The sequence below is a fragment of the Manacus candei genome, unplaced genomic scaffold (assembly GCF_025592945.1).
Source record: "Manacus candei isolate 608988 ecotype Guabito, Panama unplaced genomic scaffold, ASM2559294v1 h1tg000014l, whole genome shotgun sequence".
Lineage (NCBI taxonomy): Eukaryota > Metazoa > Chordata > Aves > Passeriformes > Pipridae > Manacus > Manacus candei.
Genome location: NW_026138062.1, coordinates 51,831,214 through 51,857,938, shown reverse-complemented (window position 1 = coordinate 51,857,938; position 26,725 = coordinate 51,831,214). Strand labels below are relative to the sequence as shown.

General features: G+C 41.6%; 1 protein-coding gene across 3 annotated transcripts in view; it reads right to left on the bottom strand.

Annotated features, from left to right (window-relative positions):
• Window positions 1–22,562, bottom strand: part of LOC127467689 (alpha-2-macroglobulin-like) — a 36,539-nt gene extending 13,977 nt beyond the window's left edge. The window contains exons 1-21 of one of the 3 annotated variants that reach the window (XM_051779892.1): window positions 22,325–22,562; window positions 18,003–18,186; window positions 17,145–17,301; window positions 16,550–16,602; window positions 15,823–15,843; window positions 13,880–14,048; window positions 12,521–12,605; window positions 11,672–11,795; window positions 10,815–10,929; window positions 10,578–10,687; window positions 9,581–9,742; window positions 9,092–9,319; window positions 7,369–7,432; window positions 5,980–6,122; window positions 5,471–5,620; window positions 5,087–5,257; window positions 4,251–4,350; window positions 2,732–2,858; window positions 2,210–2,438; window positions 1,057–1,183; window positions 336–457 (exon numbers count right to left, since the gene is read on the bottom strand). In XM_051779892.1, the coding sequence (XP_051635852.1) occupies window positions 336–457; window positions 1,057–1,183; window positions 2,210–2,438; window positions 2,732–2,858; window positions 4,251–4,350; window positions 5,087–5,257; window positions 5,471–5,620; window positions 5,980–6,122; window positions 7,369–7,432; window positions 9,092–9,319; window positions 9,581–9,742; window positions 10,578–10,687; window positions 10,815–10,929; window positions 11,672–11,795; window positions 12,521–12,605; window positions 13,880–14,048; window positions 15,823–15,843; window positions 16,550–16,602; window positions 17,145–17,301; window positions 18,003–18,186; window positions 22,325–22,413 (2,730 nt within the window). In that variant the 5' untranslated portion in view covers window positions 22,414–22,562. The remainder of the gene's footprint in view (window positions 1–335; window positions 458–1,056; window positions 1,184–2,209; window positions 2,439–2,731; window positions 2,859–4,250; window positions 4,351–5,086; window positions 5,258–5,470; window positions 5,621–5,979; window positions 6,123–7,368; window positions 7,433–9,091; window positions 9,320–9,580; window positions 9,743–10,577; window positions 10,688–10,814; window positions 10,930–11,671; window positions 11,796–12,520; window positions 12,606–13,879; window positions 14,049–15,822; window positions 15,844–16,549; window positions 16,603–17,144; window positions 17,302–18,002; window positions 18,187–22,324) is intronic. The other 2 variants (XM_051779893.1, XM_051779894.1) reach the window with 2 other exon arrangements.
• Between the last annotated feature and the right edge of the window lie 4,163 nt (window positions 22,563–26,725).

Genomic DNA, 26,725 nt, shown 5'->3' with positions numbered 1-26,725 from the left:
TCCCTGTTATTTATTACAGGTAAAACCAAGGAGTTCTTACTTATCTCTGATAGGATGTCTCAGAAAACCTGTCATTATGGCCTGCCTTATTATTTCTGTCCCGCTGTGTAATGTCAAACCCTGATTTTACTATGAGATAGCAACATTATGAGTTATGGGCTCTACTGGCCTGGGCTAGATTTGTGAATGCTTCTTTTATAACAGCTTGCATAATTAGAGTCCTACAAGCCTTTATTTCTGCTCTCATAGCTAAAAGAGAAAACCTTTATCATACAGCAACTGTTGCTGTTGCTATTGCTACTTTTCTGAGCCACCAAAATTAGCATCACACATACCTCCACCAGCAGCTGTCTGATGACTGTGTCCTTCCACCCTTTCTCAGGGGTCTCCACAACTGCATTCCCGCAGGGTTGCTGGTTCTGTAGAGCCTCAGTGCTCACCGAGAACTCCACCTGCCCTGGAGAAAACAGGGGTCAGTCAGCCCTGCCTGGTAGAGCCATGGAAATGTGGGTTTGTGTTTGTGCTAGGCACTTCCTGATACATTACAGAGCTTTTCCAAGAGGAGAACTAAATTTGAGACAGCGTTTTATCTTGATCCTCATGCAGCCTTCCAGGGCACCTCCTTCAAGATGGCCATACAAGCAGGTGGTCCATCAGCCAGAAGAGAAATGATGGGGCGGGTCTTGTAAATCAAATGGTCTTGTTCTGGGACCATCAAAGCAAGCTTTGATTAAAAAATTTCAGACCCAGAAACATTAAGCCAAGGCATTCTTAATTCCACAACTGGAATATCTGAGTACTTTGCATGCATTAAGGGAATTTGTGATTTCTATTTACATGTTAGGAAAGCAATGGCCTGCAACACTTACACGGTTTGTTTAGGACTGGAAATATTACACCCAGTGTAGTGTCTCAACCTCAGGGTTGGACTTCTCCCTTCTGACATAGAGAAGATCCTTCCAAACAGGTTTTGAATTACCCAGCTCCTCACACCAAAGATCTAATGCCCTACACAGATATCTGATCTCAGAATGTTCTTGTTGTCCAGCTTCTTACCTAGAGATCTTGGTGTTACTGCCCAAGCCACAGTTATTCTTTCATTCATGCAGATGCAGTAGGATTCTTCCTGTTTCTCTGCTGGTATAGCCAGGAAATGAGTAGATTCAGCCAGGGACACATTGACCTGTTGGTTGCACAGACAGGTGACATGAAGTTTGGACTTGTAGAGAAGCTGAAGTTATTGGAGGCGATGCAGTACATGGAAATGGGGAGTGGAGCTTGTTATACTGTGAGAACCTTATGGATATTGCAGAGAAAGAACTGCCTGATAAAGAGGGAAATGGCTGAGATGTGTAAAATCATAAGGTAAGTGTAGGGAACAGGATCTTTGGAAAGAAAATCAATTCTGGGAAAATTAATAGTACAGACCTCTTGTGCCATGAATTAAAGACCCTGCTCATGATTAGTTAGGTGAAAAGATAAAACACTAGTGGTGGGAAACTAAGTAAGGGAACAAGGAAAAGTGGATTAGAGGAACCTGAAAACAGCAAACAAAACAGGAAAGACAGGGAAATAAATGAGAGGGCATTGGAATGACTGGATCAGTGCCCCTCCTTTTTTCAGCTTCATTCCTTTTAGAATAAAAATCTGTATTTATGAAAAGCTTAGCAAAGGTGGTTGAGATTTCATACCAATCATTTTCCAAATTCTCTTGACTTTTTCATTGGTGAAAAAATGCAGACAAGAATAGTGAAGCTGTATAGCTCTGCTCTGTGCCTTAGGGACAGATGCAACAAACCAAAGGAAGTCTGCATATTCCAGCAAATCTGCTGTGATATTTTGTGAGATGAGACTAAAGGCTGAACACAGGTATCCACCCTGGTGAACTTGGAATTTCCATGTGCAATGATGCTATGGTCTGTAAATAACCCAAGTCTCATATTTCTATAGGACAGTGACATAAATTTGTAATGACAAAGGTGGGAGTCTCACTAGCAGAGCTTTAGGTTCTGAATCTAATGGGGCTTTCTAAACTTTGGCAGGAAAACATACTCCTTCTTTACTGATACCACAAGGATTCCTACATATGTACACTTGTATGAAATTATAGTTAGAGATCAGTCATCTGGCTTGGGAAACCATGCTGTAAGTGACTCACTGTAGTCTTCCCTAAGCTGCTGGACTGAGCAAAGTTGTGCAAGTCTCTTACCCTGATGCAGGCGGTCAGGTAGTTGAAAATGGTGGCTTTCAGCGTGAAGGACTCGCCACGCACTACAGAGTAGGGCATGGTGAGCTCAACAAAGAAGGGCTGGAAGGCCTTGAGGGACACTGTTGGAGACAGGCCAAAGCCTGTGTCTGCTGAAGTGCAGAATGCATTGGCTTTCCACTCGGTGATGGTGTCAGGGATGGTCACATGTAGATCAGCATTTCCCTCAGAGCTGGTTAGGGACAGAGAACAAGATTTCAGTTATATTCTGGTGATCGTTCTTCTTAGCCTACTGCATAATATCTGCTGACAGCAAACTCCTGACCAGCTGGGATATGGGCACTGGCTTTTGCATGTTCCCCCAAAGAATCCTATACTTACTGACCTTAAAAAATCCCTCTGTCTACTAGAAATACCCCTCTCACTGAAATACCGATACTTCCTTTGAGGCTTTAACATATAGGTTAGTAAAAAAAGTAAGGTTTTGGCCTAGTGACCACACTCTACATTCCCTTAAACACTTACTTCACTGAAACTATGTCCCAGATCCATGTCTCAGGAAAGTACTTCCGGACAGTCTCCACAGTATTTTCACCAACCATACCTTCTTCCATCTCATACTCCAAATCTTCAAGCAGATTCATTGCAGTGACTAGGAAATTTTTCCATGACAGGAAAAAAGGAAAAGATGTGTCAAATTCTAATCTAAATCAGGAAGATACTTTCCTTCCAGGTAGTGGTTATTCTTAGATAAAATTTTAAAATTGAAAGCACAGCTTTGAAATCTTGGCCACTGAAAACAAATGCATTTCTCTGTTGCCATCTCAGTATTTAATTTTTCCTAATGTTGCTGCTCTTACAGAGATTAGATGTAGTGGAGCACTATTCCCTCACTGCCAGCAAACAAAGCAGTGCCAAAAGAACCACGTATGATGATGTTATTGAGGGTATATTTCTGTTGCAATACAGAGTCAAACATGAAACTTATTGTCTCCAGATATTAATGTGCCACATAGTTTAATAATCTGGATGAAGAATTGATTGAGTTTATAGATAACCCGAAACCTAAGCCACACTTAGCCCTCCATCTAGGATTTTTTTTTAGATGAATATGGGTCTTTACATCTTTGACCATTTGCAACCAAACGGGAGGATGCTTTCTCACAGTGCTGCATACTTTTGTGCCTTATTGAAAGGTTTTCCATCAGCCTTAGAAGATTTTACATCTTCTCAAAGGAGACAGTTGTCTTGGGCCATACTCTGATGACAAATCCTTCATCTCAAAACCAAAGATCTGATCTGTTATAAATAGAAGGCTAGAAGTTATCACTGGATCAAAAGCTATCCTTTTTAAATCAGAACTGTGATACTGCACTGGAAAAGTCAGTAACTGGAAGTGTCAAAGGTAGGAGTCTTATATAGCCTTTCTAGTCTGAGAACTACTCAAGAAAACAAACATACAAACAAACAAAAGTAGTATCATTGTTATGTCTTCATAGTCACTGAATCTGCAGCAAAGTGATGTGACACACCCAGCCCCTTCTAGTCATGTGAGTGGGAGAGCTGGGAACAGAACTAAATTTCTCATCTTCCAGTGGTAAAATATCGACCATTTGTCTTGGCCCACTGTTGCCCTAGTTGTTCCTCTAGTTATTGCTAGAGTGTGGCTGCCTAGAAGTAGAGACTCCTTTTTTAGGTTTCCACAGTTGAACTCAAGTCTGATGAAAAAAAAAAAGCCACTACTTTGTGCTGAAAGACTCTTTTAGTGCCTACAAGATCCCTGCTGTAGGGGCTGGCATGGGAGTCACCAAGCACACACAGTTCTAGCCAGACATATCTGTCTAACTGGGAAGATGCAGGTAGAGGTAGAGCAGTTTCATATTTCAGGACTGAGTCCAGAAGGGATCGATCCTAAATTAGGTTAGCATATCTGAACAGAATCAGATCTGACTGGTGTAATTAATATTCAAAGATGTAAAGGGAAGGAAAGAAGCAGGGTAGTAAATTTTAGGAAGTTGTGTGGGAGGTGAAATCAAGAAGGTACTAGAACCACTGTAACTCCTTTCCATCATGTGTCCTGGGTAATGCTGGCAGACTTCAGGCTTATGGATCTTGCTGCTAGTGAAGACTTTTAAGCCCAATTCCTAGTAAACAAAGAGAAAGAAGAAAAAAAATATGAAAAAACTGGTTTGGATATAAACTTTATTTAGTATGTCAAGAACAGATGTACTTAAGTCTGGTAGTGATCAGAATAACAAAGGCTTGTATATAAATTCCAGATAGGCAGGTTTAACCCAGATGCTGAGGCTCTATCATGTTACACTCATACTATGGTTAAATTCTGGCATGATCAATGGAATACTAAGGCCATAGGTCTACTTTGAGCACAGCTGCCTGTATGAAAATGACTTGTGAAACACATGGGATTGAAGGGATCCAAAAAGTCTTGTGCAAGACACTTTAGATGGGTATAGGTGGATTTTTGGGTTATCAAAGTAACTGACACTTTATTGAAGACATTGTTAAAGCAGAGAGAGAAAACATGAAAGAATGAGGAAGAGTTTCTAATATTATGGCACTAGAAATAATTTCTCAGGACTGTTTCCTTACTCGAGCCCATTTGCAGGTATCTCTATTAGCAATGAGGAGACCTTTCAAAGTTTTAATGGTTCAGAGAAACACTCAGGTACCAGTGATGGGCTAAGTATGAAGGGCCTGGGCTTGGTTATTTTCTTGCATACAAAAGTTAGCAAGTTTACAGCAAATGAGCTTTTCTGTTTTGTTTTGTTTTGTTTTCATTAAAAAACGCTTGAAGACAGATGAGGAGAGCAGACAATTCCAAAAAGGGACCAAAAAGAAAAATGAAAGGCTGATGCTTACTTTGAGAATGTCATAGGCATCACCTTCACCATCAGGAGAAATGGGTACGTAGACAAATCCATTTACTAACATATTCTCAAGTGACACACAAGGGTTTACATTGTCTTCTTCCAGGTAGTAGCCCTTGAAGCTATAACCCCGGATTTCCTTCAGTGGAAGAAGATCATACACCTAGGTAAATGCAAAAAAACCAGGGGAAAATGTTGCAGATCAGCACTTATAGGGGGAGATACTATCTAACACTCCATTGGTAAATGCCAGCTTCTGAAAAACAAGTGCAGTGAGTGTACCTGTAAAAATACATAGCCCCATTCCTATAGTTGTGTTAATAGGTATTTAGTTGGTTCTTGTACTTGCTCATTACCAGAAGTAGCCAAGACTTACAGAACTGAGAGAGAGCTCATTTTCAGGCTTCATAAGGAGAACACTCTTGTCCACAGCACGAAGGGCACACAGGGACCCTGGTGTGGCATGGAGTTTTAGGTGTGTGTTGGAGGCAGGAAGACCTTCCTTGGGTACAAAATTCAATCTCACCTGCAAATCCAAAAAGAAGTTCAAACAGCCACTTTTCCAGACACTGTTACATGCTATTATACTGATGCTTCTAGCCTTGTGAACTAAGCTCTGCTAGTGTCTTGCAATTCTCATAATATATATTCAGCTTTGACCAATGTAATTAATAATGATGACTGATTTGCTTTTTTATTCTGTCTTGCCCCACTTTTTATAGTTATAGCTTTGTAATTTATTCTGGTCAACAATCCTCAGTCAATATCTGCTCAGGTCACTTAATTAACACATTGTGAATGAATTCTGCCTCCGTTCTGGAACTCATAACTGAACTACTGGTCACAAGACAAACATGGGTTGCATAAACTGTGACATATACTCACTTTATTAGGGAGGCAACTTTCAACCTGGAAATCTGCTGAACTGGCAATGACTTCCCCACTGGGCGAAGTGGTATAAACAAGCATCCGTGCCAGGGGAGCGATTGCTGCCTCAACAGAGAGGGTCAGCTGAAATGTCCCATGAGCTAACAGAGAGAAAAAAAGGCTGATCAACACACAAGAAGTCCCAGTATATGCATTTTCCTTTCCTAGATAAAACAGTCAAGTTCACTCATGCTGAACATTTTTAGTCAGCAGGGGCAGGAATACTGATACACGATTGAAGCCTATGGCTGCTGCTGAAGATACCTGCATTCAAAAACGATTCAAAGAGTGATCATGAATAGCCAAATGGAGTGAGTTGGAGAGCTTTTAGATTCTCCCCAGTTAACATCTGGCATAATTTCTTGATGTTCTCAACCACTGTTTCCCTCAAGCTTCAAGATCTACCAAGAACAGATGAGGGAAAAAAAGGTAACAGACTATTGTAAAGGGAGGCAGCAGTCAAGGTTGCAGAGTGGCTGAAAGAATAACTGGCAAAGTTACTGCTAAGCAAGCATTTAGCTGGAACACTAAACTCTTGCTCCAAGCACAATAGAAAACGCCCCTCTGTGCTCTAAAACTCTTTTTATCTGGGTCTGAATTTTATGTCACAATCTGGACAAGGCGACAGAACATCTCTTGATATTAGCCATGGTGTTAGTTTAGTAACTGCTACTAGTTAGTTTAGTGAGGATGCAGAACTTTGTACAAACATACAGCATCCAAGACCATTTTACTTCCATAAACTGTTTATAGCCACTGCAGCGCAACTCCTTCTCATAGACTTACAAAATATCTCCTGGTCTTATTGTCCAAAGACATTTAAAGTTGCATTACAGCCAGTCTCAGTTACTGAAATGTGTAACCCTCAGACATTTATATGAATAAAATTAAATGTATTGGTTAGAATATAGGTATGTTTGGGTTTGCATGCTTACAAGGCAGGAACAATATCAAAAAAATGAAGGAAAGAGAGAGAAAGAAAAGAGACACACTTCTTTCTGTTCACTGTACATGTGATCCCACAACACTGGTAAGCATCAGCAGTCAGAATAGGGTAGAGTGGTCATCAGAAAAGGCTGGTTTTAGGAAATGGCCAAAACATTATGCTTATTTTTTGTGAAATTTTTTAACATTTTATCATTAAAAAAATAGCACCTAACAGAACTCAGAGAAAACAAAACTAATCCAAGACACTTCATCAAAAAGATCTAATTTTGAAAATTCAAACATTACATTTAATGTTTGAATTGAACATTAAATTAAATGCTTAAATCTAAATAATTTATCTATGTCCCCCCTGCCCCCAAATTATCATTAGAAATACTGAAAATGCATAGTACTGCTCACCATCTCCAGGATTCACAGTCAGATCATGGGTGTCTGCTAATATAATTTCTCCCTTGGCCATCACCTGTGTGACAGAGAAACCATCTGTAATTGTTGCTACTGGTGTTGAAAGGAAGGAGAAGGAACAGTCAGTGGGTTATCTGTAGATTGTTAGTATAAATAGCATTGCCAACTGTGAGCAACACCAAGAAGGTATTAAGCAAGTGCCAGACTAGAATTCACTGGGTCTTGGGAGACAAGTATTCAATCCTAGGAGGACCAGTATTTTCTCACTGATCAGACCTCTCTTGCTTTTGTACATATTACAGGTTTGAATGCATTTTATCTCTGACCCCACATAAGTTTGGGGATCATATGCACATTTCTAACAATCTGGAACAGATTGAGGGTCAAAATTTCTCCTAATTGCATTCTCAGTTGCATTGTGAAATAGTCCGAAGAAAAATTTAATCAGGATTAGTTTCATAACTCCACAGAGTTGGGACAGAAGAGTACAGGCTGCAAATAATAAGAGCTTGGATAAGGTACCTGAATTCAGGCAGTAAGCAACAGCCTGAATGCTACCTGTAATTTCTTCATTTCTAGAAGATTATTCCTTTTTCACAGTCAAAAATGGTTTCTATACAATTACTCTCCAGAGCAAATATATATATTCCATAGCACCATATTTGAATTTTGAGGTGTAGGATCCACTCCTATAAAAATTGAAGGTATCTCACTGTTTGTTTACCTGCTGTATGTGCATACTTAAGACCAGCTTTCCCAGGCTCCAAGGAGAAGCAGGTATGTTGTCCTTCAATTAGCTGTTAGCAGTCTTGAAAATAAGCACATAGGCGTCTCTAGCAAAGGTTTCTATTCTCTTTTTTGAATCTCAGCCTAAGTCCCCCAGTGTTCTGTACAATCCATCACAACGGAATTGTCTTTTCCACTGATTTCTTCTGGTCCTCCAAAGGTACTCTTATCATTCTGCTAGTGTCATTAAATGGGAGAACCAGAAAAACAAAGAGAGAAAGAAATCCTATTTGAATTTTCACCTGATTCTTCCTGTTCTTCCAAGCAAAACTGGGATATTATTTTTTGGTTACAGTTCAATTAATCTCTCTTCTCTGACCTCCAAATTGAACAAATTCATAGTTCTCAATGCCAGCGTGCTATAGTCTATTCTGACCACTGTGGTATCCCGAACTTTCCATGATTGCTTGATGTTCATCCTAAGCTCTAAGTTTATTGGGTTTTTCTGGTAGTGTAGTTAGAGGTGTTGCTTTAGTTTCATCAGTCAGATGACTACCAACAGGCAAAATGGAGCAGAAGATATTTTTCCTTCTCATCTTTTATCTTCTTATTGTAGGGTGCTGGTTTCTAACTAGTGGCCATATGTGAACTGGAATTTGGAACGGGGGAAACTGGGAGTGGATTATCATGAAATGAGAGTCTTGGGCGGCTGTGCCAAAGACAGTGCTCTCTTCATCAGTATTCTGTCTCTCTTCTGTTCTTAGTAAAACATGTACACCCTACCTATATCTGCTCACAGAAGACAGAGGAATGAGAAATATTAAGGAAATGTGTTTAGATTGCACTGCGGCAGGTCACACTTTCCATTTCAAACCCTCTCTACCGTTAATGGCTATATAGCAGTGCAGTAGTTCCTCATCATGGGACATAGCTATAGATGACACAGTACTTTCTGTGGCCATAGATCAAAGTAGCCACAAATACTTCTTACCAGGTAGTAAATGACAATTTTCTTCTGCTCCCCTATGGCCTCCCGTGTGAAGATATAGTGCACCTGGATCTCTGCAAGGGAGCCACAACTCAATGTCTCATGCTTTGGCTCAATTTTGAGGAAGCTCTTACTGGGGGAGTAAAACCGACTTATTCTACGCATGGCATGCTCATATGATGGTGTGATCCAGTTGCTGTCATAACAGTTCAGTTCAGGTTTATGATCTGCCTGAGAAAGAGGAAAAAAATGTTCATAGCTAAAAAAAAACAGGTAACAAGTCACATAAAAGTCCACAGAAAAACTGGATATGTTCTGTATTTCCCATTCTTAGAAGATGGTAGAGAACATGCACAGAAGACACAGAGAAGAGAGGTCACCTGCCAAGAAAATTGCCTTATTTTCCAGCTGGCAGAAAGACTGACGACCCATGGATAGATATTTCCCTGTTGATGAGAAAGACAGAGGCTTACCCCTGTCTGTTCCACTCACTCTGATTTCCAAGGAGGCTTGTGTGAAGGTGGTAGTGTCTATGGAAAAAGAGGATTGTCCCTGCTCATCTGTAGTGTAATTCCCTTTGTATCTGTCTCCATCCACAGAAACTGTGATGGTTTCGTTGGCAATTGGAGCATCAGTGCCATCAACCAGCTTCACCTAACAAAGCAATAACAAACTTCAGGTTTTAGACTAGCAACAGAAAATAATACCCAAGTAGTAAAGCCACTTGTCTTTTTCCTTCTTTCCAGGCAGGATGTTTCTTGACAGAGAAGAACAAAAGAAAAGAATGTGGAAATGTGTGAGGCAAGTCCTGAGTTGAGGGAACAACTGAGGAAATTCTCAGTAAAACAGGCTGATTGGCCCATGGAAATAATCTATCAGGACCCTAAGTTCCTCAGTAGTTTTAATTCCCCTGACCAGCCTCATCTGGGACTTCACTGTTTATCATCTACCTCTTGGTTCAGGAACTCTATGTTCTGGCTTGTGCCTTGTCCCAGTAGACCTACACGTAGCTTTTTCTCCTGCTGTTCCCATCTGGTTAAGTGGACTTTCTTGTCTGGGCTCAGTCCTGACTCATCATCTCACATTGTCAAGTGGTCACAAGACTGTTGGTGGAACCTGTTATTGTCACCACTCCTGCTCTGCTCAGTTTGGCTGAGTAGTTGGGACTGCGCTCTTGTTGATGAGATCACTATGCCTACCTGTGTTGTGGTCACCCTTTGCACCTGGATAACATTCCCTTGTGGAATAGTCCATGCTTGTTGCTCCCTGTCAGAACAATGGGCCTTCTCTTCTGTACTGGGCTGACTGCCTGGAGTGTCAGGGTCATGTGCCTCTTAGAGTGCCCCAACTATCAATAATTCATCTGCCTGTGCAAAGGCACAGGAAGGTGGGCCATGTAACCTGCACTCACTGCTCCTCCATCTAATGGGATTACACTCTTGTGTGTTTGCTATGCCATTTGTTGTCCATGGTCTCAGAAGTTCCTTACCCTCCCGAAGAGTGGAATCCCTGGTCTGTACTGAGAGTCCAGCAGGTCAAAGCTGATTTTGCTCATGATGGGTGTGATACCACAGGAGCCTGTTCCAGTCATTTCTATTCCTGAGACAGAGCCCAGTAAAGAGGGATTATTAATGAATTTTTAGTCATGTTGGTCCATCTTTCTTGTCTTTGCCAGGCCCTCCTGTTAGGGCCTGCCACCACTTTGCCATATCCATGTGATACATACCTGTGCCCTCTTCTGTGATCTTGCCTTGTACCTCAATGCTCATCTCATATCCCCTACGCTGGAGTTGAAATACCTTGGTCCTCACTAGACCAGAAACACACCCACGAGCATCTGACTAAGCAAGGCATTGGAGAGAAAATTGAAATTCTGTGAACAAAGTTGGTGCCATAAAAGACTGAAATAGAGACCCCAAACCCAACATGCCTAAATTCTGTCCATGAAATCCCAGACTTATGTCTCCAAGACCAGAACTTGTGTTCGGCCTGTTTCCTAGTGTTTCATCTGTACTTTCTCTGTTCTGTGAGGTACCTGACACACAGTTCTCTAAGGCACACACTGATTTCCCTGTTAACTTCCTCCTACCTTAGTTCTGTTTTTCTTCCTGTTTCTTCCATTGTCTTCACTGCTTTCCTTGTTGCCATTTCTCCTGTATTTGACCCATGTACAATACTACCTCATCTTCTTTGTTCCTTGTTCTCTATACTGCTTTCTCTTTTCGTCCTCATCTTTGCTCCTCACTCCCTGACACTCCCTCTCACAGTCACAAAACTCTTTCACAGATTATTTTCTTGGTTTTTGGAACAATAGCAGGGACCTCATGGCCAATAACTGCGGATTTGTCACTAGTCTCAGTGGGGTCAGGATTCCAGTTGTGGAGTTTTCATCATCAATTCTGTTTCCAGTTTAACGACCCCTCTCTGAAGCCTGCCTTCCTCTGAGATTCTCTGCTTTTCCCTGGACAGAGTGCTATCTCTGATGTTCTACTATCGCCCAACAGTCACAGATTTGGCCTCACTTAAGATAACATTGCCCATTAACCATAAGAAAAAATACTACATGTTAATCTTGGGACTCACCTGCCTAGTGAATTCTTCACACACAGATTCTGCCTCTTTTCCGTAACAACTTGAAGCAGAATGGGAAAATTTACGGCACACTTGGACATTCACCAAACCAGGAACAGGTTTCCCATAGGTGTACCTATAATCATAACATGTTAATGTATCAGATGAAGAGACAATCAGTCACAGTCACACTCAAATGCATCTCCTTAGAGACCTCTGTGGATGATTTCCTAATACTTCTTCTTAAAGGCTGACTAATCTGATATTTTAATGATTCTAGTGATTATATTTCCAACATTTCCATAGTAAGATTCTGCCATTATACATGGAAGAAACATCCATTCTGTTCTAGGGGGGAGGTCTCTGCAGAAAAAGATTGACTTTAGAAAATTATTTCAACCAGGAATATTCTTGTATTATAAACTGCTGAGGATTCAGTGAAGAAATGGAAAGGCAACCAGGAGCTCAGAAGGAGCAATTTATGAGTTAAAAATGAGAACACTGGGTTTGCATCACCAGTGTAAATTATGTCTGATCTGATATCTCTGAGTATTTGAGGGTTCAGGATTGGCAGAGAAGCTCTAATTGAAGAAATGCAAGGACAGAAAGAGAAAATATACAATGAACTGGGAAGTGAGAGCTGTGGACCAGTTTGACATCATCTTTAAAGGAACACAGAGAAGACCCTTCACTTTGACTGCTCAGACCAAGTAGCAAGCTCAGGATTGACAGAGTGAAATAAACTTGCAATGGATGCCTGGGAAAAGTATAAAAAGCCTTCACCAGTTCTTCTTTTGGTCCTTGGTAGAAAGGAGGAGTGAAGGATAAGCAAGAGAGATTTACTGGAGCTCTATAACTCACAGACCACAGACAGTCACTGGAAGCTCGTTGTCCTTAATCGTGATCATCCTGGGCAGCTTCACCAGGACCTCAAACTTGGGCAGCACTAAATGAGAGACAGAAAGTCTGATATGAGATGAGTGAATGACAGCTGTGTACTATACAGCAACCCAAACAGAGAGCCAGGATCATCTTAATAGGAACCTCTTCGTGCTCTTTAGCAAGGATCTCCTACCCCTTCCCTAGGTTTTCTCAGCCTTCACCATTGTTTGGGTTCAAAGGCAATTAAGGAAGTTTGTAGTCCTTACCTTCTCTTATTTACAGCACATGCTTAAGTGATCCCACTGGCACCAGACAGCTGTGTAGATCCCTTATGTATGTCCATTGAGAAGGACACATTGGTCCTGTGTGTTGTGTTCACAATTCATAATTTGCAACTAGGACTTGGAGCAGCACATTCGCCACCTTTGTAATTTAACACATTGAAATGTCTTGAATCATTGATTCTCTTGGTTGATTCTTACTGTTCAGGAGGTCCAAAGTTGCTTTAGGCTCACTAATATGTACCATGGGATACTGTCCTGCATGCCCAGGGAGTTCTAATGAATCTAGCCACAGATTCTCAGGGCTATATTTTCAAGGGGAAGAGGCAGCAATAAAGCTCAATATAAAGGGGTACAAGTAAAAGACATATTTTGCTCCTGAGTATTAAATTACATCCCTCTTCATATATTGCATCCTACAACCCTAAGCCTCCAACTATCATGCCCAGGACTGGACTGAAGCATGTAATGGCCTGCTTCCAGGTGGTGCACCTGAGGTGTTTTTCACACTGCAAGGAAATAACAGCAGAGTGGGTACACATCCAGACCCAGGAAGTGGAAAATAACCTTGGGTTATACAGTTTAGACATAAATTTGTCTCTAAAATGGGAGGCAAGGCTCAATGTTTCAACCCCAGAGCACATTTCCTCAAAAGGCTGTAAGAGAAATAGCAATAGGAAAGATTCACAGAAATGACTCAAGAACAAATAAAAGAAAAATTAGCCTAGTGTAAGGCTAGAAAAGGGACACACTTCTTTGATCTTGTGGGGTGTTCAGAATGATCTTTGCGGGAGGAGGAACAGACCATCTGTCACCATGGCACGTTGAAGCCTATAACTTTGTTTGTGGTCAAATTATTCACCATGCCTGACTTTGAACCAAATAAGCCAGCCACTTCTGATACTCAGTACCTTCTGGCTCAGCCCCTATGAATCCCATTGCCTGTATATTCAGTCCCTCTTTTCTACATGCTGTTCCCAGGAAATTCCAAATTGAGAGGTCACAGTAAAAGGCATTGCTGTCAACCCCACTTGCAGCCCATACCTCCTCTCCTTACCGTATTCCTCCACACTGAAGAAATGTTCCACAGGGGATGAGAAGCTCTTCTGCACAACTATTTTGTAGGAGCCCTGGATGGGGTCTGATGTGAGGGGGAAGGAGAGCTGTATAAGGCCTGTTTCTAGTTCCACCCCTTGCCACTGGTACACACGGTTCCTCTGGGGATCCTACAGGTGAGAGTAAAAACATCACAAGACAGGAGACTCGTAGACTAGCAGTGCAGTGCCCAATTTATATGTCCTTGCTGGGATAGGCCTGTCTGTAATTATTCAATAATCTGTGAGGATCTGTAAGCACTTACCTGTCAATTCTGCATAACTAGCACACAAGAAAGCTTTTTAACCCTGATGGTCCTGTGTTGTCTCCTCCTCAGCTCTACCTGCAAGCTTACGAATGATGGGGCCTGAAATCTAGGAAAGACAGACTGGCAAGGTAGCAAGATAAAGAAATTGATATCAGAAGTGGAACACAGAGAAGGGGAGATCTAGATGTTCCCTCCTAGGAAGGAAGTTTCAGCTTCCTTGACTGGCTATACAGCATGCAAAAAGGGTTGTTTTTTTCCCTGCCTGGAATGAAGACTGTTGAAGTACCAGTACACAATCTGATGAGGAATCAGATGCCTGATATATCTATGGGACTGAGAAATGTACATGTGTAAGAGTCCAAAACTACTGGTGGGCTGGTGGAGTGGGAACATGAACAGAGGGAAATGTACCCCACATATGGAGCTCTCTTTTCTTGCTCCTAATGCTGGAACTGAAGTCTCTCCACTACTACAGTTGTGTAATGTTCATTATGAACTATCAATAATTAATTCACTCAGCCCCAAATTTCTTGTAGAAGTCACTGAATTGGCACAGTGGAGCTACGTATTTTGATGCCCCTTTCCAGGCTGCTCAGTAGTATAGTTAATGTTTACAGTCTTTCATTTTCTGCCTGCTCTTTGCTTTGTACCTTGTCTGTCACCAAAAGTTCATCTACTCTAGATAGGTATGTGACTCAAGGTATGTGACTACGTACATTTACTTCACTGAGATTTTATCTCAGTGCTCAGGGAAAACCAGGATGTGAATGGCATCTCCCAATTGGAGGTCACCAGTCAGGGGGCAGAAGCGAGGGCTGTCTTCCCAAGAAGCACTCTGGGAGGACAGAATAGCCAGTGCTCTGACCAAATTCTCTACATTATCACATTTCAATCCGGCTAAAAAGCTCACCCCTTAATGTGAATGATACCACTGGGCTACCTTGGAAGAGGAACTCAAGAAAATGTTTACAGCTGAGCTTGTGATCTTGTTGCCGTGATGTATCTATAGGGAAGGCCTGAAAGCCAGGGTGTTTTTCCTCAGAAAGGTTTTTTTTTTGGGTTTTTTTTGTTGTTTTTTTTTTTTTTTCTTTTAGTTCTAAATGACATAAGCAATAGGTCATGATAACAGTTCAGAAATAGTAGGCTCATTCTAACTTCTGCCTTGGTGGTTGACTAAGATAAATTAGTGACATTAAGGGTCTGGATTGATGGACATTTATTTCTTTAGGAGTGCTGACTTTCAGGCTGTTACCTTTCGTCACTCCTGCCACTCTTTCCTTTGGTCCTTAGCTTATTTAACACAGTTCTCCTGTTTCAACCACACTTGGCAAATAGAAAATCTTAGTTCTGATTGGAAGGAGGAATAAGCCGTTCTGATACGACCTCTAGGCAAGTGTAATTCTGTTCACAGCATGGCTTGCACTGCTTAACTATTTTGTTCCTACAGCACATTTTGCAATCAAAGAACCATTGTTGGAACTTCTTTTGATGCCCAGCTACTCAGCCTTCTTGTACCCAAAGGAAAACGTTCATAAGTCCTATGTTTTCCTTTGCACCTCAGCCTGAAAACACTGCTGGAGACAAGTACATCTCTGCCTGCACATTATTCTGAAATAATAACATGGTTATCCACTTACCTGAACGTAGACAAATGGAAACTGTGAGGAAAGAGCAAAGAAAAAATCAGTATTAGACATCTTAGTTACATGTGGATGGAAGTAATTTCCAGATTTGAACAGAAGGACAGAAGAACAATCTTCTAAGAAGTCCTTTGGGTTCTTCCCTTTTTGTACTTGCTCTTTTTCCTTGGTTCTTGATGGTTAAGAGAATATTTTCTGTAATATTTTAGAGCCCTGACTTTTCATCTTACCACAGTGTGAAAACGTGATGAAGAAAGAGTTTTCAAAGAACTTGTCTGCATGAGGAACTGATTGTCAAATAAGCTAAAAGGGTGGACTCACACCCCTGACCAGTTCCTTAGAACAAAGTTCTTGTCATTCTGCTCTCTGTCTCTAAGCTCGTGGTTGCACCCACTGCCAGAAACAACTGCACATCTGTCACTTCCAATGGAAACTTGTCCTACCCACATTTTCAGTAAGGAGATCCCTGCCCAGATGCTTAGCCACATACAGGCTTTTGCAAAACTGGCTTTAAACATCTGTATGCTTTTGAAAAAGGGGACATGTTTTTCAACCAATAGAGACAGTGGAGTGTGTCCCAGGACAGAATACGAAATGGGGGAAGGATGGTGTGAGAGAGTGTCATATGCTTTAAAGGCTGTCTTCAGTGGATCTGGATGATGACAATAATGGTGTTAATTGGGAATCAAAACTCCTGGTTAACAACAAGTAATTAAGACTCTACCTTCTCATTCAGTGGGTAGAAGTCTTTGTCCAGAGAGACGATCCGAAACATAACTGAAGGGTGTAATGGAAAAGAAGGAAATTCCACTGTTAAATTTTTAGCCATTACGAGGAAATGTCAGTGTTTCAATAACTTATAACTCAGATTCATTCCATGGATCAACAGTCTCTGAACTGAGATCTTTCAGTAATGGAAGCAATTACTTCAGGCTCTTTCTTTTTTAGATGGTGAGGGGCAGATAAATTTAGAAGGATAATTAGGTCTTGGCTGAATTGAATTGTCCCTAGGGAGTGCCTGTCCTGCTTTGTTGACTCAGGTGCAGCCAAGGGAGACTATGCTTTGAAGTCATCCCAGTTTTGTGCCACCAGTTAAGTAGAATGAATCTGAGCCTATGTCTACATCTGGCTGAGATGCTGTGCCTGGAGGATGAAAAATAGGAATGATGAAGGTACCACATGCCCTAGATCTCAGCTGACAGATATAAGATTTACTGAGAGTTTTAACTTCCCAAAACTTTTAAAGTATAGTGCCTCTGGGGAATTAAGTCCTTAAGATTTTCTGCTGTCATAGTCAACACCAACCCAATTCCCTGTACCTGTTTGTCCGGGTTTGTAGATGGGTTTGTCTGTCTGGATGAAGACCAAGCTCTCAGAATTCTTGACCAGCACTGACTTGCGGCTCTTGAACTGCAGGGTGTCCCCCTTCACCATCACAGTGAGAAATGCCACTGATGTGCTATTGGATTTTGGTAACTAAGGAAAACGAAGAGGAAAACTGTTTTACAGATTCACCCCATTGCCCTAAGCCTTTGAAGGACGGAGTATTAGCTGGGTCAGAAAGTTCCCTAAAGGGACAAAAAAGACTCAATGCATGAAACAAGAGAAAAACATCATTCTCTTCCTTCATTTATGCACTTTTTTTGAGAAATATTGAATCTGATCTTACTCTATTGTATCGGTGATTTATCAAAACAAAAATTAACCCAGATTCATTAATTAGGGGGTGAAACCTGTTGCTTACATTACTCAGCAACCGCTGTCCTGCAGTAAAAATTCGTGAATAAGCTCCAGAAGGACACAAATGACCTCATGAATCTCACTATCTTTAACCATTCCCCAGTTTCTACAGTTTTGATTCCACCTCAATACTTTTCCTCTGAGGCTTATATAGATCAAACAAAAATGGGATACATTCTGTCTGTCAAAGTTCCAAAAGACTTCTCTAAGTCCTGCATGCACAGAAACATCATGTGGGACACAGAATTTGATAATGGTGGAAAATTATTCCTCATAAGGCTACCACAGTTAGATATCCACATCAAACTAAGTTTTTTGTTTGTCTTAGCTTAGAAGGCTGATTGCAGTGTGTCTTACTTTTCATTTCTGGACTGTTTGGATCTACTACATCATGTCAATAAACACAAGAGATCATCCCACAAGGATGAGATACTCACAGAGAAAGGGATGCAGGTGAACACATCTTTCTCTGACACCACATCATCAATCAAGCTCCTGTTCTCCCCTTGATGCTCAAGTGAGGCACTCAGAGTCACAGACTCATTCAGGTGGGTCAGCTGAACACAGACTTTCTCAGGAGAATCCGTGTGTATCACAAAGGGCAGTAGCACCATATACTGCCTAGGAAGAGAGGGAAGCAAGAAAGATCAGAAATGTGCAACAGTTTTAATGGAACAGTATTAAGTGAAAGGAAATTAACAAACCAGCATGTCTAATCCATTACTATCCCTGTGAACTGCAGTGCATATAACATGAGCATTCATTTTATTTTGGGTTTATACATATTAAACGGCCTAACTAATTAGCCTAAAAGCCGGAAAATGCTTGCAGTAGAAGGAACAATTTCTATGCTAATAGAAAGTGCTTTACAAAGGATGTTTTGTTTGGCTTCACAGCAGGGAGAAAGGAAGGTTTGAAAGGTTCCAGGCTGTTAATTGAATTTTGTATATCCTACAATCTCCTACTGAGACTCAAAGGCACTAGCTAAAAACAGTTGAAAAACCCCACCCAGTTGTCTGGCTGCTCCAGTCTTTGCCTATCCAGGTTTCCAAATCTTTCACATGCTGAGCAAAGATGTGAGCAGTTTGGGACCTTATTAAGATGAGCACACAAAGGATTTCAGAGTGTAGTGTTTTATTGCAACTCAAGTGTACTTGTGCCTTCAAAGAGCTTTTGACAAAGGTCCCTCACAGAAGACCCTTAAACTCATCTGTCATTCAATAAAAGGGATCATTTTACTAATAAATCAGAATTATTAATTCTGACCCGGATTAATTGGTTAAAAGATAGGACAGAAAGGGTAGGAACCAATGAAAATCTCTGGAATTTGTGTTGGGATCCTTGTTCTTCAGTACACTTCTAAATGATCTGGGAAGTAAAATTTTCTGATAATTGTCCAGGGTAAGAAAATACCTAAAATTGACTTATGTATTTGTGAAAAAGTGTTGTTATATGGTAGAACTGAGTAGCAAAAATGGCAAATGAACTGTTCATAAATGGAAAATAATATCACTAAGTGGGCTATTACCACGCAGACTTGAGCACCGTTTATCACTCTTGGAAAATTCCCATTCAGTAGTGAGTAACAAAAGGACTGTAGGAAAGTGTTCAGAAAGGAGTAGAGGACAAATACAGCTTTGTCCATCCAGCGCTACATTATTGCCTGGGCTCTGGGCTTTTTGGGAAATCCTAAAGCTACTGCGGAGGCAGTGAAACCCAGGCAGTACCTCAATTTCCTTCACCACCAGGCAATAGGATGAAGTGTGGTGAGGAGCCTGGCAGCAACTCTGCTCAGCCCGTGCTGCTTCAGAAGCAATGAAAGGAGGGAACTCCAACCACCCAAGGAGTGACTTACTACTTGTGACTCTCTGCATTCTCTGGTGTTTCCCTTCTTCCACAGCCTTCTCACCACAGCTTCACCCCATGCCTGTTTCCCCTAATCTCATTTTCCCTGTCCCCTGTCAGTGGCACTGGCAATCTGACAATAACATCCAGTCTACCAAAGGGACAGCGTGACCTAGTTTGTTGGGAATTTGGCCTCATTTCTCTTCCTGTTCACTGTTCTTCTGAAATTTTGGCCAACTTGCAGAACTTCCCCTTGGACTGGTTTCCCTGCCTTTCAAACAAAGATATAAAATATGCTGTTTATAGACCTCTCTTTAGGTGTTTTGGGATGTGCTGGTGAAAAGAGCTAGATTAATTAAAGTACTAGGAGGGCTTTAAGTAACTTGGGTCACAAAATCCACGTGTAGACATTCCAGACAAAAGAAGCTGCCTAAAGAGACCTCAGCATCTTCCCTGCATGCAACAAGCTGTTCTGACAGGAGAGGCAGTGGCTCTGACAGAAGCATGCATCAAAGGAGGAATAGGAGACCCTGGGGAGAGTGGCTGAGGCAAAAATGATGAGTTTGTCTATACAGAGAAGGTAATACTGTAGCTTAAGGTGGAATCATGTCTGTCTGTGTATTGACCCTCAGCTACTTACTAGAACAAGCACCTAATCAAAGAAGGCAGTGAATTTCATCAGCTCCATCAGCCCAAATCCATACTTGCCAATTCAAGTGTCATTATGACCTCACATTTCCGACCATATGCAGTGTATTCCCAAGCATGTACACTGCATTGTAAAACAGCTTACAGAATAGGAGAACAATACCTTCTGTTGCATTCTTCCAGAACGACACAGAGAAAGAAAAGCAATGGAAGAAAAAGAAGCAGAAGAAAACATATCTTGCTCAATATCTTACAGAATGACAAAAGTTTTGTTTGCAAAGGACCTCTGGATGTCTCGAGACCAACTTCTCTCCTGGAACAGCACTGTTGCAAAGGACTCCATACATGGAGTTTCTACCATCTCTGTTCCAGTGTTGCACTCTGTGAATGAGTTTTTTTTCTAATATGTAGTCTGAACCTTGTGTCTCCCGTGCAGCCAGCCACATCTGAAATAGCAACTGCTGCTGCCCAAAGAAGTGATATCACTACTTGCACAGGGCACAGTAAGCAAGTCTTAGCTGAAGTTTAATTTTTGTCTTCAGTTCAAGGATGGCTTCCCGTCTGTGTTGTACACAGCACCTGATCTACCCTGCAGCACTTAAAACCACTTATACTAACTAGCAATTCATAGCTCAGACTCCACTGCCTCCCTGCTGGGCTCCTATCTTCCTTCTGGGGAACACAACAACACTCCTGTCTCTCCCACCTCATCCTTTCCTCCTTCTTCCCTCACAAAATCGGGCTCAGATCCGGGACAAAGAGCAACCTACAAGAAAGATGGAGAGAGACTATTTACAAGGGCACATGGTGACAGGACAAGGGAGAATGGCTTCAAATTTAAAGACAGTAGGTTTAGATTAGATATTAGGAAAAAATTCTTTACTGCGAGGGTGGTGAGGCACTGACACACGTTTCTCAGAGAAGCTGTGGATGCTCCATCCCTGAAGTGTTGAAGGCCAGGTTGAATGGAGCTCTGAGCAACCTGGTCTAGCAAAAGGTGTCCCTGTCCATGTCAAGGACCAGATGATCTTTAAGGTCCCTTTCAACCCAGGCCAGGTTCTATGATTCTATGTTGCCCAAAGGTCTTAACAGGATGGTTTTATTCCCTTTCCCCCTGATGTTGAGCAAGGATGAATTAAGATTACTTAATTACTTAGTTACATCAGATTTCTGCAGGGAGACCAGAGACCTCTGTCTGACCTCAAGGCAGACTTGGCTGGCTGATCTATCCTGGAAGCATCCAAACAGGGCAGATGAATGAGGAGTTGATAGTACACTATGATTTAAAGGTCCTAGAGGCTGAGCCAGTCATCACTTCACCTCTGACCACACAGTGGGTGGCAGCAGTAATGCTGCACCTTCTGCCATACCTGTTAGCACTATAGTAGTGCTTCTGGGCATGAAATCTCTGCAGCAAGCATTACAAGACCTGTGTGTGTGAGAGCTGCACTTCTGTCAGCACAGCAAGAGGAACAGTGTGTGACAGCAGCTGGAGTCTGAAGAGGGAGACTGCTCCCACCCAGATTAGAGACTTGAGAGCAACACTCTTTGCTAGGGGAGGCTGGGGTGGGCATGCCAGATTCCAGTCAGCCTGTGCCACCCCAGGCTGCCCCTCTCCTTGGGGCCATCAGCAGAGTGTGTGCTGTTGGCCTGCAAAGCCCTGGCGTGGATGTCCAATGGACGGTGCTGGCGCCAGACTCTGCCGGAGGAAGCGAATCTAGGTCACAGATCCTCTTTGAGAACGAGTACATCTGATGCTGCCAAGGGAAACAAACTGGCAGGAGAAAGGGGAACAAACCAGCTTGAAAGCAACAGGAGAATGTGGAGAAGTAACTCAGTGATTGAAACGAGGATACTCTAGGAAGGGAAAGTGTCTGGAATCTGTCATCAGACCCAAAACCCCCAGGTCCTGAGAGGTTCTTAGGCAGAAACATACTTAGGCAAAGATGTTGTGAGGATCCAGGTCTGGACTATCAGGCAGCTGCAGGGCAGAACTGTGGGCACTGACAGAGATTGGGGAGGGAGGGGGGAAGGGCTCAAAGGGGGGCACTGTCAGAGATGGCAGTGGGGAGGGGTCCAGGACTGGACAACTAGGGGGTTACAGAGTGGGAGTGGGGAGCACTGCCAGAGCTATGCAGGACACACAGGGTTTGGTTATTAGTGGGATTCAGGGCAGGAATGGAAGAACTGGCAAACAGGAAGGAAGAAAACTGAAGGAAAAGGGGAGCACTAAGACCTCCCTCCCCCCTCCGCCTGTGCAGCTTACGGTTCTGTGCTGGGAGAGGTATTTCCAGGAAGGAAGAAGAGAAGAAGGAGGAAGATGTTTGGTTTGCTGGGCAGCTTGTTCTTCCCCATGGTGCAGAGCAGGTCGTGGTGAGTGAAGCAGACACCCAGTCTGGTCCGGTGCTGCTGTTTTCCTGCACCTTGTAATTCTCCTCCACTCTCTGCTCAGTCAGCCTCTTTATAACTGCTCTCTGCAAACAGCCCAGGGGCTGGAGGAGATAAAGGCTTGGGGCCAGGGCCCATCCGGAAACAGGGAGAGGCGGTAAGGAGGAGCTGGAACAGAGGCACAGTATTTGGCCAGAGACTCTGCAAGTGGGGGAAGGGTATTTATTTGGATAATGCTTATATTATAAATATAAATCTTTGAATGATTTGTCCCCTGTTTTCCCTAGACCATCAGAAATCTGCAGTGCTGGGGATACAAACTATATTCAACATACAGTAATATTCTCTGTGAGCATCATCAATTCACAGCACTCTGATGTAGGGTGCTCTGATCTTTTAAGCCAAAAGCCAGGTTTATAGGTATTTTAAGAACAAAAGAAAACCCACAGACAGAAACACTGCTCATAACACGTTAACAGAATACCGCCATAATTTGCTGACAAAGTTGCTATAGGTTAGATAATTAATTTGTCGGGAATATAGCCCAAAATGTGATGGGCTGCTGCTCTAGATATGGAAGTATGTTCTGTTTTCACTGTGAATATGTACAAATATTACACAATGATGTTGGGAGTCATCCTTGCCTCCCTAGAATGGTGATCATCTTCCATCATTCAGTGTCACCTGGAGCGCAAATGTTCCAGGTGGCTCCTCCTTCCCATTGCCAGTTCAGATCTGTGCTGCTCTGAGTCATGTTTGTAACAGATGTTGCTCAGAAATAGTGCTGTTCCCTTGACTTGGTCTTCTGCAAACCTCTGGTTGTAGGAGCTTATCTAGAAGCTGAATCTAGTGAGAAAAAAGTTAGCTAAATTCCAGCAGATCATTAAACAGAAATATTCAGTTCAAACTATGAGCACTTCCTGACCAGCCTAACTAGGTGGGGTGTTTGCACCAGTCCATGGAAAACTGTTAAAATTGCAGCCATAGTGCTATCAGCATGCCTTCCAGCACTGTGCAGTGAAAGGATTCAGTAACACTCTTTATGGAGATTCATGATCTCTGTGAAGATTTCTGTTGTGTGCGACTAACCCGGCAGAGAAAACGCTGCAGCACAAACCACCTTGAATGTGCCTTTGTGAAACCATGTTAATAGCAGAGGTTCTCTGTTCTGCACAAGAGAGCTTATTAGACCACAACAGCACAGGCAGCCCTATTTGCTCTCTGTCTGAAGATCAAGCTTTGAAAAAGAGTGAATGTTAAGACTAAATGTTAGCTGTAACAGCATGTCTTGACTCTGACATACTAGCCAGAAAAATGCAGGGAAGAGCACTGCAAAGGACCAGGAAAAATGTCTGTAGATAAAAGGAAATTTAAGGATGGTGTTCAAAAATCAGGCACAGACTCTTGTAGAATTAAATTTATCACCTTTTGTAAACTGCAAAAGTTAGGAAAACAGTCAGGAGGCAGCCAATGTCTGCTGGTGGGAAGTGTTACAAATATATGTCATATGGAGAAGGAATGAACACATACTCACTCAAACCAGAAGATTTAGCAGACTATCAGTCAGAGATGGAAACACTGATAAAAAGACAGGGTTGTGTAACTGCCAAGTAATAAAACCCATACAAATCTTTTTCCAGAAATGCCCCTGTCATTTGTCCTCTCCCATCTTTTACTTTAATAAATAAATTGTGCAAAATAGTGGCTTTCAAAGAAATAGTGTCCTGGGCATTTGCTGGAAAACATGACTCGTGCCAAGTTGTCTGTTGTCATTTAGACTGCTGAAAACTGAAACCAAAACCCAATCTGAATGGACATATGCAAAGTACACTTTAAAGATGAGTATATAATAATTCAAAATTCATAGATCTACAGAACCATCGAACCCTGTGATTCAAGGTGATATTTGCTATCATCTTCTTCCATGAATTTACCATTCACAAGGTATAAAATACCTGCTTCTCAGTTCCCCAAGAACCACTTACCAGCTCTCTGACGCCCTAATTCCCACTTTGCTCCACAAACACTAACGACCCTATTAGCTCAGGCAGTTGGTGCTTCGGCTGACTCCTCTCTCACAGAGCTCAGAACAAGTGGTCTGAACTTATACTTAGCTTGAAAGCTTTTGGGTGTTTTTTCGGTCCTGAAGGGGAGATTGTGTGTTTGAAAGACTGGCTACTTCTTCCAACAAGGCTATATATATCACTGCTGAAAAAGGCACACAACATCTTTGCTGTACACAGTGGTGGTTTCAATGACCTATCAGTCATAATTTTAACCACAGGAAAGATATTTCCTCATGCAATAATACTTCATATGTGTCTGTGGTCACTGTGCACATGGCAGGTCAAGAGAAAATCTGTACGTGCCTAACATCTTCAGTGACTGGTCCCCATATTAAGCTGATACAAAAGGCAAGTGAATCATTGTACCTAATTGTTGATCACAAGGAATTTAAATTATGCCATGTCACAGTAAATCTAACCAAAATCCCTAAATCAAATATCTTATATCCTTCCAAGCAGAGTGGATTTCTATACCAATGATAGCAATTAATTTTGTTTCTTCCTGCTTTAAAATAAATGATTACATATGTTTACTCTCACTTTTAAAGATAGCACATCTTTTGGCTGTTTCATAGGAGGTTTTTGAAACATATATTTCTAATGCTAAATTAAAACTATAACATTTTTCTGAAATTTTGTTTGGTTCCAAAGAACACTTGGGGAAATTAGCTTAATTCTAGATAATTCTCGTAGAGATTACAGTAAGTGTTATATTCCAGTAGGTTACATGTGCTGATACACTGGATTTCCTTTACAGATATTATTATATTTAAATGGAGCAAGACACCAGGTCAGTAAGTAACAGATGCCATGGAAGCACTTTTCCTGAGTGTATCGTGACGACTATTTTTTATTTTCTGAAGCATTCAAATTTCCACAATATTTCCTTCACAGTTTCTTTTCATCAGCACTTTAAAATGTATTATTTTGAGTTGGACTGACTGACACAAAAGTTAATACAGGCCATGATGAATATTGATAAATTCCGGTCACAGCACACTTTATCCTCCAAAGTTGCCTCTAAGCTGTACAGTCTTCAGTGCATTGCTTGGCAAAGATGACAGAAAAATTTGATGTGCCCTACTCCCAAGTTTAAAACTCAAACCTTTAAACTCCTAAGTTTATGATCACTACGGAAAGCACATTTTCCCTTGAAAATAATGTAAGATATTAAGCTGTGTCATTTTAATCACCTTAATTCTGGCATAGCTTCCTCTGACTTCTTTCTTTAGCTTTGTGGATGACTGCCAATTATCCAGTAACAGAGTGGCTTGCTGGTGACTGCAATTGCAGGAAGAAAAGGTGTCTGTGAGTGGGTGTAAATACTCTCAGTACTATCACAACAGTATTATATGTGGGAATCCTTGTCCGCCACAGAAGTCTTAAGCAATTTTGGAACCACTGTCACCAAAGGTAGATAATCCCAAGAAAGACACTTGCATCTTTAATATGTTCCTCTTCTGTCTCCTGAAGGACTGTAGCACAGTGCTGAACCCTCAAAGCCAAAGCAAAGCAATAAATTGAACTTCAACCTTTGGTGTTAAAAAACTGAGGAAATGATTCTTGAAAACACTGGTATTGTGCCTAAGGAGGTCCATGTCCTTTCACCTAAGAACCTCTGCTGGAAACCAGCAGATCTAGTAAAGGAATGTCTCTTGCTAGTACCTACATCCTCTTTGTGTGGTGACAGGTGAGAAAAGAATCACTGTAAGACCCGAGACTTATATTAACAGCTCTGGTTAACAAAATTATGCTGGCTGTTCAGCTAAAGGCTGAAAAAATACTCCAGGAGAGGAAAAAAAAAATTATTTTAAAGGAAGTCCAAATAATGATGTGGTTCCCCAACCTGTGTATTTAAAGCAAAGAAATCAAAAGCAATGTATTTCAAATGACAAAAAATATGACAAGAAAAAGTAATTGTATAAATCAATAGAAGTAACAGCAACACCCAAAGACATAAGAAAGGGTTTATTATTGTGTGGGAGACAAAATATTTCACAGGCCATAGTTAAGAGAAGGTCCTTTATCAACAAACCTCAGGAAACAGGAATATTATACAAGTTGCAACAAGCAGAAAAAGGAAGATATGCAATGAAATGAAATGCCATAAAAAGGCTTCATCAGCAAAACTTCAAATGAAACTGAAAATGTCAGAACTAATAAAGATGATCCACTTTGGTTGCTTGTTGAATATCTTAACCTGAGAGAAGGGC